Source organism: Heterodontus francisci, chromosome 3 (assembly GCF_036365525.1).
Source record: "Heterodontus francisci isolate sHetFra1 chromosome 3, sHetFra1.hap1, whole genome shotgun sequence".
Taxonomy (NCBI): Eukaryota; Metazoa; Chordata; class Chondrichthyes; order Heterodontiformes; family Heterodontidae; genus Heterodontus; species Heterodontus francisci.
Genome location: NC_090373.1, coordinates 4,508,245 through 4,527,624, shown reverse-complemented (window position 1 = coordinate 4,527,624; position 19,380 = coordinate 4,508,245). Strand labels below are relative to the sequence as shown.

At 45.1% G+C, this 19,380-nt stretch overlaps 1 protein-coding gene across 1 annotated transcript in view; it reads left to right on the top strand.

Moving 5' to 3' along the window:
- Positions 1-19,380, top strand: part of LOC137353646 (corticotropin-releasing factor receptor 2-like) — a 119,074-nt gene that overhangs the window by 26,542 nt on the left and 73,152 nt on the right. The window contains exons 4-5 of the mRNA XM_068020000.1: positions 12,789-12,874; positions 14,224-14,359. Coding sequence (XP_067876101.1) covers positions 12,789-12,874; positions 14,224-14,359 — 222 coding nt within the window. The remainder of the gene's footprint in view (positions 1-12,788; positions 12,875-14,223; positions 14,360-19,380) is intronic.

Sequence of the window (19,380 nt, the reverse complement as noted above, 5' to 3'; positions counted from 1 at the left end):
TTTGTGATTCATGTACCAGGACACCCAGATCCCTCTACTGCAGTATTCTGCAGTTTCTCTCCATTTAAATAATGTTTTGCTTTTCTATTATTCCTGCTAAAGTCACATTTTCCCATATTATACACCATTTCCCAATTTTTTGTCCACTCACTTAACCTATCTATATCCCTTTGTCGACTCTTTCTGTCCTCTTGACAACTGGCTTTCCAACCTATCTTTATATCATCAGTACATTTGGCTGCAATACTTTCGGTCCCTTCAAGTAATTAATATAGATCGTAAATAATTGAGGCAGCATCACTGATCCCTGTGGTACTCCACTCGTTACAGTTTACCATCCTCAAAATGACCTATTTATCCCAACTATTTGTTTCCTGTTAGTTAGTTTTGCATGGTACTGGGATTAATCCAGAGATTACTGCCTTTGAGATGCCACTTGCTAGTTTCTTTCCTAGCTCCTGAAACTCTGCCTGCATGACCTCATTCCTCTTTCTACCTCTGTCATCAGTACTGATATGGACCACAACTGCTGGTTGTTCACCCTGCCCCCTCAAGAGTGCTCTGCAGCTGCTCCGTGACATCCTAGCCTTTGGCAGCAGGAAGGCAACATGCCATTATGGATTGATGTTTGTGGCTGCAGAAACACCTGTCTGTTCCCCTATATATAGAATTCCCTATCACTATTGCTCTTTCAATTTTCCTCTTGTCCCCCTGTACAGCTGAGCCAGTCATGGTGCCGTGATCTAGATTCTGGTTGCACGTACTAGAGCAGGTTGTCCAACATATGGCCCGTGGGCCGGGATCTGACCCACCAAAGGTTTCCATCCGGCCTGGGGGTGTAAACTGTACCTAGTGCCCTTCCTCATCCTCACCAGGGCTCCATGACTGGAGATGGGAAATCTCCCTTTGTCTTCTGCTTGCAGACTGTCCTTTTTAAAAACAACGCACTGTCAGTTTCACAGCTGACAGCTGCTGAAGCAGGAACGTGATTTCCAACTTTGACAGATTCAGGATTCTCCGACTTTTTTTAAAAACCCGTCAGAAAACCCCACATCTGTCTGATGTTGGGAAGTGCCTTCCTGCTTCAGCAGCTGTCAACTGTGAAACTGACAGCACAATGTTTTTAAACAAACTGACCAATCACAAAGCTGCTGTGCTGAGTGCTCCCGCTCCCTGCAATTGTCAGAGTGAGGGAGAAAGGGGAACAGAGAAAGAGGGGCTAAACAAAGTGGGGGGGGGGGGCAGAGAGAGAGAGAGAGAGCGTGAGAGGGGAAACAAAGCGAGAGAAGGAGACAGAGAGAAAGAGAAAGGGGAAAACAGAGAGAGGGAGGAATACAGAGAGGGGGGATGGCGGGAGTAAATAGAGGGGGAAAACAGAGATGGGGGAACAGAGAGAGAGAGGGAACAGAGAGAGAGTGGAAGGGAGGATGGAGAGAGACGGTGGACAGAGAGGAGGGAACGTAGAGAGCGAGAATGACTCAGACAGGGGGAAAACCAGGGAGAGAGAGAGAGAGACAGAGAGAGAGAGAGAGAGATCAAGGTCTCTCCTGACAGAGGGATATCTATCCAGAAAAATACTCAGCATCGCTGCATCAAGTGTGTGAGCAGAGATTGACTATTTATGCAAGTAATATAGTGACGAGAAAGTAAGTTAATAAATTAGTCTTCTCGTTTAAAGCGTCTTCACAAAAATGCACATTTGTTGTTCTTATTCTTAAGATAAATTTTTAATGCCTTTTTCTTTCAATATTTGCTCACCAGCCCCCGAGCAAAAATCGTAATGCAGCCCTCCTCCCGAAAGGCTTGGACAACCATGCACTAGAGGAACCATCACTCTCACCAGTATTCAGAATGGTATACTGGTTGGTGAGTGAGATGCACTCAGGGGACTCCTGCATTACCTGCCTGTTCCTTCTTGACTGCCTGGCGATCACCCATTTCATCTCTTCCTGCATATTCTTAAGCTGTAGGGTGACCACATCTATAAATGCGCTGTCCATGAAAATCTCAGCTTCGTGGGTACACCAAAGTGATGCCAGTTGCTGCTTAAGCTCTGAAACTCGGAGCTCGAGCTGCTCCAGGTTGTTTAGGACATGAGAAGCATGAAGTTCCCACATGGAGCAGGATGTGCATGCCATGGATCTGAAATGCCCTGCCATGCCTCTATTTATTATGCTATTAAACTTGCTACTTGTAACAAAAAAGAAAGACTCGCCAGCAATTCACCAATCAGCTGCTTCACACTGCTCTCGATTCGCTTCACACTGGTCTCGACCTGCGTAATAGTGATCCCGGTCTGCGTCACACTGTTCTGCTCCCAGTCTGCTTCACGGTGATCTCGCTCTGCTTCATGCTGTTCCCAACTTGCTTCATACTGCTCCCGACCTGCTTCACAGTGAGCCTGATACTCCGCAGAGACTCCAGATGCACCTCAAGCTCGGAAATCCTGAGCTCGAGCTCAGGCTTCTGGAGACACTTCCTATGCACGTGATTCACCAAAGACACCTGAAGTTTCCTGAAGTTGACACATGGTGCAGGAATTGCAAACAACAGATCTCAGATCCCCATCCATGATCTAAGAAAAAATCTCTATTCCCCTTTTACAATCTACTTAATGCCTTGTATGAACTATTAATGTTAATTAGTGCCCTCTAGATCTGCTCTGTGCGAGTTCTCTTAGTACTAATTCCCTTACTATTATACTGATCCTGATTGAAATCTCCCTCACTTTCCTCTCCAAAGTCCACTGGTGCAGACACGACGATCCAAATGGCTGCTTTCTGCGCTGTAGTGATTCTGTGATTCTGTAAATCCCTCCAAGCAGATTTCTGCTTCTGCCATAGCACTGAAACAGCTGTTATCAAATTCACAAATGACATTGGATGTGACTGTTACAGCGGTAAACTATCTCTCCTCATCCTTCTCGACCTGTCTGGAGTCTTTGACACGGTTAACCACACCATCCTCCTCCAACACCACTCCACCATTATCCAGCTGGTTCTGACTGCATTCACGTGGGTCCATTTTTATCTGTCCAGTCGCAGCCGGAGAATCCTGCAATGATTCTCTTCCCACTCAGGTATCGTTACCGCTGGAATCACACAAGCATCTATCCTTTGCCTCCTCCTACTTGTTATCTCACATACTGCCCCTCAATGGTATCATCCAAAAACAACACATCAGGTTTCACGTGTTGCTGAAGACACCAAGCTCTACTTCGCCTCCACCTCTCTTGACCCCTCTACTTTTTCTAAATGATCAGAATACTTGTCTGGTACCCAGTACTGGATGAGCAGAAATTTTCTTGAACTAATTACTGGGAAAGCTGAAGCCATTGTCTTCAGTCCCCACCTCGATTTCCTCAATATCCAGGTTGCCCGAATTCCCTTGCTTAGGCATAAGTGGTATGTTAAAGACACAATTCTCATTCTTTGATCTCTGCTGAGCTCTGAGTTGAGTGTTTTTTTAGTCAATGCTGCCCATTGCATAGGTTGCAGAAGATTTATTATTCAGGCTGTGCACAGCATCATAAAGTGAACCCCATGACGGAAACTCAATAGATTTCACTCCTACATTATTTGTGGGTTGCAGGGATTTTTCTTTGGAGTGTGCTAGTGTCTTGAGTTTGCTTTTGTAATCTAAGCAGCAACTTGAGTGTAGAAACACAGACGAGTCACTCCTGTGACAGTCTGAGTCAGCCAGGTGATCAACTTCACTGGAGTAACTCAAGAAGGGAGGAGACCTGATGTGATGGGAATCCATTAATGAGGCTGTCTTCTCATAGACACAAAATGTTTTGATCATTTGTAACCAAGCTGAATGAGGAGAACTTTGCACAGAATGCATTCTCCCTAACTCAGAGCTTTCCATTGAAAAGCATGAAAAAGCATTAAAAAGCTAAAGTGAACTGGCAAATTATGTTAAGGAATAGGTCAGCAGAAATGCAGTGGTAGATATTTAAGGGGATACTTCTGAACGCAGAAAATAGATACATTCCAACGAGGAAAGAAAATTCCAAGGGGAGAATCCACTATCTGTGGTTAACTAAAAAAGTTAAAGATAGCATCAAACTTAAAGAAAAAGCATATAATTATACATAGATGAGTGGCAGGTCGGAAGATTAGACAGAATTTTTAAAAACAGCAAAGAACGACTGAAAGGTTAATAAGGAGCAAAAAATTTAGAGCATGAGAGAAAGCGAGCTAGAAATATAAAAACCAATAATAAGAATTTCTACAGATATTTTAAAAAGAAGCGCATTAATAAAGTGAGCATTGGTCCTATGGGTGGCACAGTGGCGCAGTGGCAGTGGTTAGCACCGCAGCCTCACAGCTCCAGAAACCCGGGTTCAATTCTGGGTACTGCCTGTGTGGAGTTTGCAAGTTCTCCCTGTGTCTGCGTGGGTTTCCTCCGGGTGCTCCGGTTTCCTCCCACATGCCAAAGACTTTCAGGTTGATAGGTAAATTGGCCATTATAAATTGCCCCCAGTATAGGTAGGTGGTAGGGAAATATAGGGACAGGTGGGGATGTGGGAGGAATATGGGATTAGTGTAAGATTAGTATAAATGGGTGGTTGATGGTTGGCACAGACTCGGTGGGCCGAAGGGCCTGTTTCAGTGCTGTATCTCTAAATCTAAAAATCTATAGCAAGTGAGCCTGGGGAATTAAGAGAAAATAAAGAAATTTATTGAACAGGTATTTTGGATCAGTCTTCACCATAAAGGATGCAAGTAACACCCCAGAAATAGCTGTAAATCAGGATATGGAAGGGAGGGAGGAACTCAAGAAAATTACAATCACCAAAGAAGTGATACAGCAAATTGTTGGAGTTTCAGGCTAACAAGTCCCCAGAACCTGATGAACTTCATCTTCGGGTCTTGAAAGAAGTGGTTAGTGAGATAGTTGATGCGTTAATTTTCCAAAATTCCCCAGATTCAGGGAAGATTCCATTAGATTGAATAATCACGAATGTAAATCCTTTATTCAAAAAGGGAGGGAGACAGAAAGCAGAAAATTACAGGCCAGTTAGCTTAACATCTGTCTTAGGGAAAATGTTAGAAGCGATTATTAAAGACATTATAGCAGGGCACTTAGAAAAATTCAAGGTAATCAGACAAAGTCAACATGGTTTTGAGAAAAGGAAATCATATTTAACCAATTTATTGGAGTTCTTTGAAGAAGTGCTGTGGATAAAGGGGAACCGGTGGATGTACTTTACTTAGATTTCCAGAAGGCATTTGATAAGGTGCTATCAAACATTATTGTGGAAAATAAAACCTCATGATGTCGGGGTAATATATTGGCATGGATAAGAAGATTGGCTAGGAAACAGAGAGTCGGCATAAATGGGTCATTTTCTGGTTGGCAAGATGTAATGAGTGGTGTGCCACAGGGATCTGTGCTGGGGCCTCAACTTTTTGCAATTTATATAAATGACTTGGATGAAAGGACCGAAGGTATGGTTGCTAAATTTGCTGATGACACAAAGTTGGTAGGAAAGTAAGTTGTGAAGTGGACATAAGGAGCCTACAAAGGGATAGCGATAGATTAAGTGAGTGGACAAGGTCTGACAAATGGAGTATAATGTTGGAAAATATGAAATTGTCCATTTTGGCAGGAAAATAAAAAAGAAGCATATTATCTAAATGGCGAGAGATTGCAGAGCTCGGAGATGCAGAGGGATCTGGGTGTCCTAGTGCATGAATCGCAAAAGGTTCATATGCAGGTACAGCAAATTATTAGAAAAGCTAACAGAATGTTATCATTTATTGCAAGGGGATTTGAATACAGAAGTAGGGAGGTTATGCTCCAGTTATACAGGGCATTGATGTGACCACATCTGGAGTACTGTGTACAGTTTTGGTCTCCTTATTTAGGAAGGATGTAAATGCATTAGAAGCAGTTCAGAGAAGGTTTACTAGACTAATACCTGGAATGGACAGTTTATCTTATGAGGAAATGTTGGACAGGCTAGGCTTGTATCTGCTGGAGTTTAGAATAATAAGAGGCAACTTGATTGAAACATATAAGATCCTGAGGGATCTTGATGGGATGGATGTGGAAAGGATGTTTACGTTTGAGGGAGAATCTAGAACAATGAGTCACTGTTTAAAACTGAGGGGTCACCCATTTAAGGCAATGATGATAATGATGAGGATTGTCAGAGGATACAGCAGGATGTAGATCGGGTGGAGACTTGGGCGGAGAAATGGCAGATGGAGTTTGATCCGGACAAATGTGAGGTAATGCATTTTGGAAGGTCTAATGCAGGTGGGAGGTATACAGTAAATGGTAGAACCCTTAGGAGTATTGACGGGCAGAGAGATCTGGGCGTACAGGTCCACAGGTCACTGAAAGTGGCAAGGCAGGTGGATAAGGTAGTCAAGAAGGCATACGGCATGCTTGCCTTCATCGGTCGGGGCAGAGAGTATAAAAATTGGCAAGTCATGTTGCAGCTGTAGCTGGGGAATTAAGAGAAAATAAAGAAATTTATTGAACAGGTATTTTGCATCAGTCTTCACCATAAAGGATGCAAGTAACACCCCAGAAATAGCTGTAAATCAGGATATGGAAGGGAGGGAGGAACTCAAGAAAATTACAATCACCAAAGAAGTGATACAGCAAATTGTTGGAGTTTCAGGCTAACAAGTCCCCAGAACCTGATGAACTTCATCTTCGGGTCTTGAAAGAAATGGTTAGTGAGATAGTTGATGCGTTAATTTTCCAAAATTCCCCAGATTCAGGGAAGGTTCCATTAGATTGAATAATCACGAATGTAAATCCTTTATTCAAAAAGGGAGGGAGACAGAAAGCAGAAAATTACAGGCCAGTTAGCTTAACATCTGTCTTAGGGAAAATGTTAGAAGCGATTATTAAAGACATTATAGCAGGGCACTTAGAAAAATTCAAGGTAATCAGACAAAGTCAACATGGTTTTGAGAAAAGGAAATCATATTTAACCAATTTATTGGAGTTCTTTGAAGAAGTGCTGTGGATAAAGGGGAACCGGTGGATGTACTTTACTTAGATTTCCAGAAGGCATTTGATAAGGTGCTATCAAACATTATTGTGGAAAATAAAACCTCATGATGTCGGGGTAATATATTGGCATGGATAAGAAGATTGGCTAGGAAACAGAGAGTCGGCATAAATGGGTCATTTTCTGGTTGGCAAGATGTAATGAGTGGTGTGCCACAGGGATCTGTGCTGGGGCCTCAACTTTTTGCAATTTATATAAATGACTTGGATGAAAGGACCGAAGGTATGGTTGCTAAATTTGCTGATGACACAAAGTTGGTAGGAAAGTAAGTTGTGAAGTGGACATAAGGAGCCTACAAAGGGATAGCGATAGATTAAGTGAGTGGACAAGGTCTGACAAATGGAGTATAATGTTGGAAAATATGAAATTGTCCATTTTGGCAGGAAAATAAAAAAGAAGCATATTATCTAAATGGCGAGAGATTGCAGAGCTCGGAGATGCAGAGGGATCTGGGTGTCCTAGTGCATGAATCGCAAAAGGTTCATATGCAGGTACAGCAAATTATTAGAAAAGCTAACAGAATGTTATCATTTATTGCAAGGGGATTTGAATACAGAAGTAGGGAGGTTATGCTCCAGTTATACAGGGCATTGATGTGACCACATCTGGAGTACTGTGTACAGTTTTGGTCTCCTTATTTAGGAAGGATGTAAATGCATTAGAAGCAGTTCAGAGAAGGTTTACTAGACTAATACCTGGAATGGACAGTTTATCTTATGAGGAAATGTTGGACAGGCTAGGCTTGTATCTGCTGGAGTTTAGAATAATAAGAGGCAACTTGATTGAAACATATAAGATCCTGAGGGATCTTGATGGGATGGATGTGGAAAGGATGTTTACGTTTGAGGGAGAATCTAGAACAATGAGTCACTGTTTAAAACTGAGGGGTCACCCATTTAAGGCAATGATGATAATGATGAGGATTGTCAGAGGATACAGCAGGATGTAGATCGGGTGGAGACTTGGGCGGAGAAATGGCAGATGGAGTTTGATCCGGACAAATGTGAGGTAATGCATTTTGGAAGGTCTAATGCAGGTGGGAGGTATACAGTAAATGGTAGAACCCTTAGGAGTATTGACGGGCAGAGAGATCTGGGCGTACAGGTCCACAGGTCACTGAAAGTGGCAAGGCAGGTGGATAAGGTAGTCAAGAAGGCATACGGCATGCTTGCCTTCATCGGTCGGGGCAGAGAGTATAAAAATTGGCAAGTCATGTTGCAGCTGTACAGAACCTTAGTTAGGCCACATTTAGAATATTGCGTGCAATTCTGGCCGCCACACTACCAGAAGGACGTGGAGACTTTGGAGAGGGTACAGAGGAGGTTTACCAGGATGTTGCCTGGTCTGGAGGGCATTAACTATGAAGGAGAGGTTGGAAAAACTCGGATTATTTTCACTGGAACGACGGAGGTGGAGGGGCGACATGACAGACGTTTACAAAGTTATGAGTGGCGTGGACAGAGTGGAGAGTCAGAAGCTTTTTCCCAGAGTGGAAGAGTCAGTTACTAGGGGACATAGGTTTAAGGTGCGAGGGGTAAAGTTTAGGGGGGATGTGTGAGGCAAGTTTTTTTACACAGAGGGTGGTGAGTGCCTGGAACCTGCTGCCAGGGGAGGTGGTGGAAGCAGATACGATAGCAACGTTTAAGAGACATCTTGACAAATATATGAACAGGAAGGGAATAGAGGGATATGGGCTCCGGAAGGGCAGAAGGTGTTAGTTTAGGCAGGCATCAAGATCGGCGCAGGCTTGGAGGGCCAAATGGCCTGTTCCTGTGCTGCACTGTTCTTTATTTAGTGAAAACAATCGGAGTTTATCCAACCTCTCCTCATAGCTAATCCTTCCAGACCAGGCAACATTCTGGTAAACCTCTTCTGTGCCCTCTCCAAAGCCTCCATGTCCTTCTGGTAGTGTGGCGACCAGAACTGCATGCAATATACTAAGTGTGGCCTAACTAACGTTCTGTACAGCTGCAGCATGACTTGCACCGACCGATGAAGGCAAGCATGCCGAACGCCTTCTTGACTACCTTATCCACCTGCGTTGCCACTTTCAGTGACCTGTGGACCTGTACGCCCAGATCTCTCTGCCTGTCAATACTCCTAAGGTTTTTGCCATTTACTTTATACTTCCCACCTGCATTAGACCTTCCAAAATGCATTACCTCACATTTGTCCGAATTAAACTCCATCTGCCATTTCTCCGCCCAAGTCTCCAACTGATCTATATCCTGCTGTATCCTCTGACAATTCTCATCACTGTCCGCAACTCCACCAACCTTTGTGTCGTCCACAAACTTACTAATCAGACCAGCTACATTTTCCTCCAAATCATTTATATATACTACAAACAACAAAGGTCACAGCACTGATCCCTGCGGAACACCACTTGTCACATCCCTCCATTCAGAAAAGCGCCCTTCCACTGCTACCCTCTGTCTTCTGTGACCGAGTCAGTTCTGTATCCATCTTGCCAGCTCCCCTCTGATCCTATGTGACTTCACCTTTTGTATCAGTCTGCCATGAGGGACCTTGTCAAAGGCTTTACTGAAGTCCATATAGATAACATCCACTGCCCTTCCTTCATCAATCATCTTTGTCACTTCCTCAAAAAACTCAATCAAATTAGTGAGACACAACCTCCCCTTCGCAAAACCATGCTGCCTCTCGCTAATAAGTCCATTTGTTTCCAAATGGGAGTAAATCCTGTCCTGAAGAATCCTCTCTAATAATTTCCCTACCACTGACGTAAGGCTCACCGGCCTATAATTTCCTGGATTATCCTTGCCACCCTTCTCAAACAAAGGAACAACATTGGCTATTCTCCAGTCCTCTAGGACCTCACTTGTAGCCAATGAGGATGCAAAGATTTCTGTCAAGGCCCCAGCAATTTCTTCCCTTGCCTCCCTCAGTATTCTGGGGTAAATCCCATCTGGCCCTGGGGACTTATGTACCTTAATGCTTTGCAAGACAGCCAACACCTCCTCCTTTTTGATAATGAGATGACTGAGACTATCTGCACTCCCTTTTTAGGCTCATCATCCACCAAATCCTTCTCCTTGGTGAATACTGATGCAAAGTACTCATTTAGTACCTCGCCCATTTCCTCTGGCTCCACACATAGATTCCCTTCTCTATCCTTGAGTGGGCCAGCCCTTTCCCTGTTTACCCTCTTGCTCTTTATATACGTATAAAAAGCCTTGGGATTTTCCTTAATCCTGTTTGCCAATGACTTCTCATAACCCCTTTTAGCCCTCCTGACTCCTTGCTTAAGTTCCTTCCAACTGTCTTTATATTCCTCAAGGGATTCGTCTGTTCCTCGCCTTCCAGCCCTTACGAATGCTTCCTTTCTCTTTTTGACGAGGCTCACAATATCCCGCGTTATCCAAGGTTCCCGAAACTTGCCAAACTTATCCTTCTTCCTCACAGGAACATGCTGGTCCTGGATTCTAATCAACTGACCTTTGAAAGACTCCCACATGTCAGATGTTGATTTATCCTCAAACAGCCGCCCCCAATCTCAATTCTTCTGTTCCTGCCTAATATTGTTATAATTAGCCTTCCCCCAATTTAGCACCTTCACCCGAGGACTACTCTTATCCTTATCCACAAGTACCTTAAAACTTATGGAATTCTGGTCACTGTTCCCGAAATGCACCCCTACTGAAACTTCGACCACCTGGCTGGGCTCATTGCCCAATACTAGGTCCAGTACGGCCCCATCCATAGTTCGACTATCTATGTATTGTTTCAAGAAGCCCTCCTGGATGCTCCTTCCAAATTCTTCCCCATCCAAGCCCCTGACACTAAGTGAGTCCCAGTCAATATCGGGGAAGTTAAAATCACACACCACTACAACCCTGTTACCTTTACATCTTTCCAAAATCTGTCTACATAACTGCTCCTCTACCTCCCGCTGGCTGTTGGGAGGCCTGTAGTAAACCCCCACCCTTCCTATTCCTGAGCTCCACCCATATTGCCTCAATGCATGACCCCTCCGAGGTGTCCTCCCGCAGTACAGCTGTGATATTCTCCTTAACCAGTAATGCAACTCCCCCACCCATTTTCCATCCCCCTGAAGCTTCTAAATCCTCGAACATTTCGCTGCTAATCCTGTCCTTCCCTCAACCAAGTCTCTGTAATAGCAACAACATCATAGTTCCAAGTACTAATCCAAGCTCTAAGTTCATCTGCCTTACCTGTTATACTTCTTGCATTGAAACAAATGCAATTCAGACCACCAGTCGCGCTGTTCTCCGCAACATCTCCCTGCCTGCTCTTCCTCTTAGTCTTACTGGCCTTATTAACTAGTTCCCCTTCATTTATTTCACTTGCTGTCCTACTGCTCTGGTTCCCACCCCCCTGCCACACTAGTTCAAACCCTCCCGAGTGACGCTAGCAAACCTCGCAGCCAGGATATTTGTGCCCCTCCAGTTTAGATGCAACCCATCCTTCTTGTACAGGTCCCATCTGTTCCTGGGACAGATCCCAATAGTCCAGATATATGAAACCCTCCCGTCTACACCAGCTGTTCAGCCACGTGTTTAGCTGCACTATCTTCCTATTTCTAGCCTCACTGGCACGTGGCACAGGGAGTAATCTGAGATTACAACCCTAGAAGTCCTGTTTTTAACTTTCTACCTAACCCCCTAAACTCCCCCTGCAAGACCTCATCACTTTTCCTGCCTATGTCGTTGGTACCGATGTTACCACAACCTCTGGCTGTTCACCCTCCCCTTCAGAATGCCCCCTGTCCGTTCAGAGACATCCTTGACCCTGGCACCAGGGAGGCAACATACCATCCTGGAGTCTCTTTCACATCCACAGAAGCGCCTATCTGTGCCCCTGACTATAGAGTCCCCCATAACTATTGCTCTTCTGCGCTTTCTCCCTCCCTGCTGAACAGCAGAGCCAGCCATGGTGCCACTGCTCTGGCTGCTGTTGTTTTCCCCTGATAGGCCATTCCCCCCCAACAGTATCCAAAACGGTATACTTGTTAGAGAGGGGGATAGCCACAGGGGATTCCTGCACTGACTGCCTGCCCCTTCTAGCGGTCACCCATCTATCTGCCTGCACCTTGGGTGTAACCACTTCTCTAAAACTCCTATCTATAACATTTTCTGCCACTTGCATGCTCCTAAGTGCATCCAGTTGCCGCTCCAACCGATCCATGCGGTCTGTATCAATAGCAATTACAATCAGAATCAAGTTTGCTGCTCTAAGTGAATGACCATCAAAGATGAGGTTATCAGGTTTTAAGGTGCAATGGTTTTCACCTCCTCAGAGTTCAGTAATGGCCTCTCCCAGTATGAAGCAGAGAAACATAAGATCCCACTGCAACAATTCCCTGACTAAAATATGTCCTGATGCTGAAAATGAGACTTGTGTCACTGTTAGGAGAATGATGTCCAGGCTCTGGTTGAACATGGATTCTGTTAATCCTGCCCGGTATTTTGATAGATCAGGGAATGCGTGCCTGGAAATGGTTTGTTCATTGGGCAGAAGCTGTCCTTGAGCATCTGACCACATGAATCACATCGCACAGTGATGAATGGGTTGATTGTAATTGGCCATCAAACCCTCCAAATAAGGACAGAAGCTGCAGGATATTCTATGAAATGTATCTTATGGAACCGGAAGGCATTCGATTGGCTGCCCCAGTTTTGTGTCACAGTTGGCTTTGCAGCTCCTGGGAAAACATCTTCGATTACTGATCCTTATTAAGGGGTCTTTGTTTCTTTTTCCTTTTTAGATTAACTTCATCTTTCTTTTTAACATTGTGAGGATCTTGATGACAAAACTGCGAGCATCCACTACGTCCGAAACTATGCAGTACAGGTAAATGGGAAACAAGAAACAGGGTCCGGGGGAATGTTCCCTTTAAACTGCACATCCACACAGCAACCAGAGAGTTCCTGCTCCGGCCGCACACAAGTCAGCTCCTTTCAGTTACCTTGCATGGCAGCACAAAAAAAATAATGGGGCTGGGCACTTAAATTAATCACTGGCGCATTCCAAATAAATAATGAGAGGGTTTGTTGATCTCGGGGAAATACGAAACAGTGTCGGCACTGTGGGCGGCACAGTGGCGCAGTGGTTAGCACCGCAGCCTCACAGCTCCAGGGACCCGGGTTCAATTCTGGGTACTGCCTGTGCGGAGCTTGCAAGTTCTCCCTGTGCCTGCGTGGGTTTCCTCCGGGTGCTCTGGTTTCTTCCCACATGCCAAAGACTTGCAGGTTGATAGGTTAATTGGCCATTATAAATTGCCCCTAGTATAGGTAGGTGGTAGGGAAATATATAGGGACAGGTGGGGATGTGGTAGGAATATGGGATTAGTGTAGGATGAGTATAAATGGATGGTTGATGGTCGGCACAGACTCGGTGGGCCGAAGGGCCTGTTTCAGTGCTGTATCTCTAAACTAAACTAAAAGTGTCCTGGGGAAAGACAGAAAAGGGTTCTGTCAGTGTGAGAGTGAGTGTGTGTCAGACATTTTCAGTGTCCGTGTCACTCAGTGTGAGTATGTGTGTCAGAGTTGCTGACAGTGTGATTATGAGTCTGTATCAGCCTGTTTCAGTGAGCAACATTATCAGCGATCGTGTCAGTTTCAGTGATGGTGACAGTGTGTCAGCCGATATCAGTGGTGTTGTCAATCAGTGTGAGTCTGTAACAGTGTCATTGCGAGTGTGAGTGTGTGTCAGTCAGTGAATATGTGCCTGTGTCAGCCACACTTGAGATACACGGAGATTAAACTGTGTGATGGGTCAATCCATAGAACTGCCTGTGCCTGGGCCAATAACAGCCTCAACAGGTGACTCTTTGCTTTCTTTATTGGACAATTTGCATTGCAGTGAAACCAAAAATAATAAACAAGAAAGAAATCAAAAAGTGGATGTAGCTGTACCTTCTCCAGTACTGATTGGGCCTGTACAATATTCAGCTTATCACAAATATTTTTCTACTTTTCATCTTATCCTTCCTGAATTCTTCCCTCTAGTTTTCTCCCCTTTCCTTCTGATCATCTTACTGTGTCCACTGGAGTGTAGTAATGTTGAGCAGGTAGGACCTTCAGTTAAATCGCTGGGCCTGGTGGCGGGGTTGGGATGGGAAGTTGATTGAATCTGGCTTCTGGCCCAGCCACAGAGATGCTCAATATTCTGATGATTCTGATTGCTCTCTCGTCCTGCAGGAAGGCAGTGAAGGCTACTCTGGTTCTGTTGCCATTGCTTGGGATCACTTACATGCTGTTCTTTGTCAATCCTGGCGAGGACGACGTCTCCCAAATCGTCTTCATCTACTTCAATTCATTCCTTCAGTCCTTTCAGGTAAATAAGTGAGTTCATTGTCAGCATAATGCCTCTCTCTGTGTACTGCTGAGGGCACACTCAGACAATGCAGCAAATCTTGACAATGTTTGATTCCCACAGAGATGTAAAAATCACATGAAGAAGGGTCACTGACCTGAAAAGTTAACTCTGCTTCTCTCTCCAGAGATGCTGCCATACCTGTTGAGTATTTCAGCATTTCTTGTTTTTATTTCAGATTTCCAGCATCTGCAGTATTTTGCCTTTTTTATTATGTAAAAATCACAGTTGAGCTTTAAAGAATTCTGCATGAAATTTGAGTCTCCTGATTGTTGTTTGATGTCTGGCTGTTCAACAGTAGATTGACAGATCCACTGGGATCACCCCAGCAGTGAGGAGCTACATACAGGGACTAAGTACCCAGAGACCACAGTGCCCATCATGGGACAGACCCAGGCACATTCGGCTGCCCACAGTTGTTTAACCCTTGCTGATCCAGTCCGATGTTTCCATAGGCTGTTAGTGACATGACTCGCCACCAGTCATTGTTAGCCCTCCCTAACTGTGTCCTATTTCAGTTAGACAGTAATTGAACATATGCAGGACAAATCATTTGCACAAAGCACAGACATGAGCTGAGCTGGAATCATACAGAACACACAGGCACAATTCCACTTTCATCCTTTTGAAGAATAGGACCTTTGCTGTCACAAGGTGCGCAGTGTATTATTCTGCTGTTGTGTGAACCCTGTTCTGTTTCTTTAAAACCATCCTGAGGTCAGTTAGAGGCTGCTCTTAGCAGTCTCCCAAGATAGTCTCCCCAGTTGTTCACTATGCCTCGATTGATAAAGGCAAGTGTCCCATCTGCCTTTTTCACCACCCTATTAACCTGCCCTTCTGCCTTCAGAGATCTATGGACAAACACGCCAAGGTCCCTTTGTTCCTCGGAACTTCCCAGTGTCAGGACATTCATTGAATACTTCCGTGTCACATTACTTCTTCCAAAGTGTATCACCTCACACATTTCAGGGTTAAATTCCATCTGTCACTTTTCTGCCCATTTAACCATCCCGTCTATATCTTCCTGTAACCTAAGACACTCCACCTCACTGTTAACCACTCGGCCAATCTTTGTGTCATCCGCGAACGTACTGATCCTACCATCCACATAGTCATCTCTGTCGTTTATATAAATGACAAACAGTAGGGGACCCAGCGCATATCCCTGTGGTACGCCACTGGACACTGGCTTCCAGTCACTAAAACAGCCATCTGTCATCATTCTCTGTTTCCTACAGCTAAGCCAATTTTGAATCCACCTTATCAAGTTACCCTGTATCCCATGTGCATTTGCTTTCTTGATAAGTCTCCCATGTGGGACCTTGTCAAAGGCTTTGCTGAAATCCATGTAAACTACATCAACTGCACTACCCTCGTCTACACACCTGGTCACATGCTCAAAAAATTCAATCAAATTTGTTATGTATGACCTCCCTCTGACAAAGCCATGCTGATGATTCCTAATCTAATTTTGCCTCTCCAAGTGGAGATAGATTCTCTCCTTCAGAATTTTCTCCCATAGTTTCCCTACCACTGATGTGAGACTCACTGGCCTGTAGTTCCCTGCCTTATCTCTACAACCTTTCTTAAATAGTGGGACCACATTAGCTGTTCTCCAGTCTTCTGGCACCTCCGCCGTGGACAGAGAGGAATTGAAAATTTGGGTCAGAGCCCCTGCAATCTCCACCCTCGCCTTCCACAGCATCCTGGAACACAAATCATCCTAACCTGGAGATTTGTCCACTTTTAAGCCTGCCAAAACCTCCAATACCTTGTCACTCCCGATGACAATTTGCTCAAGAACCTCACAGTCTCTCTCTCTGAGTTCCATATCTACATCCTCATTCTCTTGGGTGAAGACAGATGTGAAGTATTCGTTTAACACCTACCAATGTCCTCTGGCTCCACCCACAGACTTCCCCCTTGGTCCCTAATGGGTCCTACTCTTTCCCTGGTTATCCTCTTCCCATTGATATACTGATAGAATATCTTGGGATTTTCCCTACTTTTACCAGCCAGAGCTTTGTCAGATCCCCTCTTTGCTCTCCGAATTGCTTTCTTAAGCTCCATCCTACACTTTCTGCACTTTCGGCACAGTGGCGCAGTGGTTAGCACCGCAGCCTCACAGCTCCAGCGACCCGGGTTCAATTCTGGGTACTGCTTGTGTGGAGTTTGCAAGTTCTCCCTGTGTCTGCGTGGGTTTCCTCCGGGTGCTCCGGTTTCCTCCCACATGCCAAAGACTTGCAGATTGATAGGTAAATTGGCCATTATAAATTGCCCCTAGTATAGGTAGGGGAATATAGGGGACAGGTGGGGATGTGGTCGGAATATGGGATTAGTGTAGGATTAGTATAAATGGGTGGTTAATGGTCGGCACAGACTCGATGGGCCGAAGGGCATGTTTCAGTGCTGCATCTCTAAATCAAATCAAATCACTAATGCTTCCATTGATTTGCACTCATTGTATTTACTAAAAGCCTCTCTTTTCCTTCTCATTGTACCCTGAATGTTTCTGATCATCCATGGTTTTCTGGGTTTGTTGCTCCTACTTATTACCCTAGACGGAACATGTTGGGCCTGTACCCTCCCCATTTCCTTTTTGAATGCCCCCTACTGCTCTTCTGTAGATTTCCCGACAAGTAACTCTTTCCAGTCTTCCTTGACTAGATCCTGCCTTATTTTACTAAAATTCACTCTCCCCCAACCCAAAACCTTTTTTTGCAACTTGTCTATTTCTTTCTCCATAACAAGCTTAAATTGTATCATGTTGTGGTTGCTGTCACCAAAATGATCCCCCACCAACACATCAACCACCTGTCCGGCTTCATTCCTCAGAATTAGGTCCAGCACTGCACCCTCCCTTGTTGGAACCTCTACATATTGAGCTAAAATGTTCTCCTGTATACATTTTAAGAACTCCACTCCATCTCAGCCCTTAACACGATGACTATCCCAATTAATGTTGGGAAAGTTGAAATCACCTAATCTCATCACTATTATTTTTACACACCTCTGCAAATTGCGCACATATTTGCTCCTCAATTTCCCACTGATTATCTGGGGGTCTATAATAAACACCTACCATGGGCGGCACAGTGGCGTAGTGGTTAGCACTGCAACCTCACAGCTCCAGCGACCCGGGTTCAATTCTGGGTACTGCCTGTGTGGAGTTTGCAAGTTCTCTCTGTGTCTGCGTTGGTTTCCTCCGGGTGCTCCGGTTTCCTCCTACATGCCAAAGACTTGCAGGTTGATAGGTTAATTGGCCATTATAAATTGCCCCTCGGATAGGTAGGTGGTAGGGAAATGTAGGGACAGGTGGGGATGTGGTAGGGATATGGGATTAGTGTAGGATTAGTATAAGTGGGTGGTTGATGGTCGGCACAGACTCGGTGGGCCGAAGGGCCTGTTTCAGTGCTGTATCTCTAAACTAAACAATGTGGCTGTCCCTTTTTTATTCCTAAACTCTACCCATAAAGCTTCATTTGATGCCTCCTCCAAGATATCATCTCTCCTTACTGCAGCAACTAACTCCTTAACTAATATTGGAATGTCCCCTCCTCTTTCACCCCCTCCTCTGTCTTGCCTGAAGATTCTATATCCTGGGATATTGAGCTGCCAATCCTGCCCCTCCCTCAACCATGTCTCCGTGATGGCTACTATATCACAATTCCACGTATCAATCCTTGCCCTTAACTCATCCGTTTTACCTGTAATACTCCCGGCATTAAAGTAGAGGCCATCCATCCTGATCTTACTCCCTTGAAACCTAGTTTCGCTGTATTCCTTCTGACTTGTTTGCTTTCCTGTGTTTAGCTGTGTCCCTATTCTGCAAGGAGTCTGCATCCCCTCCCCTGCCAAATTCGTTTAAACTCCTCCCAACAGCACTTGCAAACCCACCAGCAAGGATGTTAGCCCCCTCTGGTTCAGATGTAGACCGTCCCGCTTGTACAGGTCCCACCTTCCCCAGTAACGTTCCCAGTGATCCAGGAATCTAAAACCGTCCGTCTTGCACCAACTCTTAAGCCACGCATTCTCTGTGCTATTCTCCTATTTCTACACTCGCTAGCACGTGGCTGTAGAAGTAATCCAGAGATTACAACCCGAGAGGTCCTGCTTTTTGGTCTACTGCCTAACTCCCTGAATTCTCAATGCAAGATCTCATCCCTCTTTCTACCTATGTCATTGGGACCAACATGTACCATGACCTATGCCTTATTGCCCTCCCCCTTCAGGATGCCCTGCAGCTGTTCAGTGACATCCTGGACCTTGGCACCAGGGACGCAACACACCATCCTGGAGTCACATTGACGGCCACAGTAGCGCCTATCTGTTCCCCTGACTATAGATTCTCCTATTACTATTGCTCTTCCTCTCTTTCCCCCTTCCTGTGCAGACAGGCTGCTTGCGGTGCCAGAAGCTTGGGTCTGTCCACACTCCCTGGAGGAACCACCCTCATCAGCCTCCAAAATGGAATACCTATTTGCAAGCGGGACCCCAGGGGACTCCTCAACTACCTGCCTGTTTCCCTTGGACTGCCTGGTGGTCACCCATTCCCTTCCTTCCTCAAGTCCCTTCAGCTGCAGTGTGACCACCTCTCTAAACGTGCTATCCACCATGCTCTCAGACTCTCAGATGCTCCACAGTGTTTCCAGCCGCCGTTCCAGCTCTGAAACCCGAGCTTCCAGGAGCTGCAGCTGGACATACTTCCTGCACTCATGCTGGTCCCGAGGACTTGAAATGTTCCCGGATTCCCACATGCAGCAAGAGGAGCAAACCACGGCTTTAAGGTCTCTTGCCATGACTAAACCCTTTAAATTTAAAACTTTAGAAGGCATTTATCATAAAAAAACAAATAAATCTGGCTAAAACAATGACTGACAATTCAATTCAGTTTGAAAAATACCCACCAGGACTTACTCACCGTCAGCTGTGCACTTTGGAAACTCTTGGCTTCCCTCGCGCTCTTTGAGGACAGGCAGGAA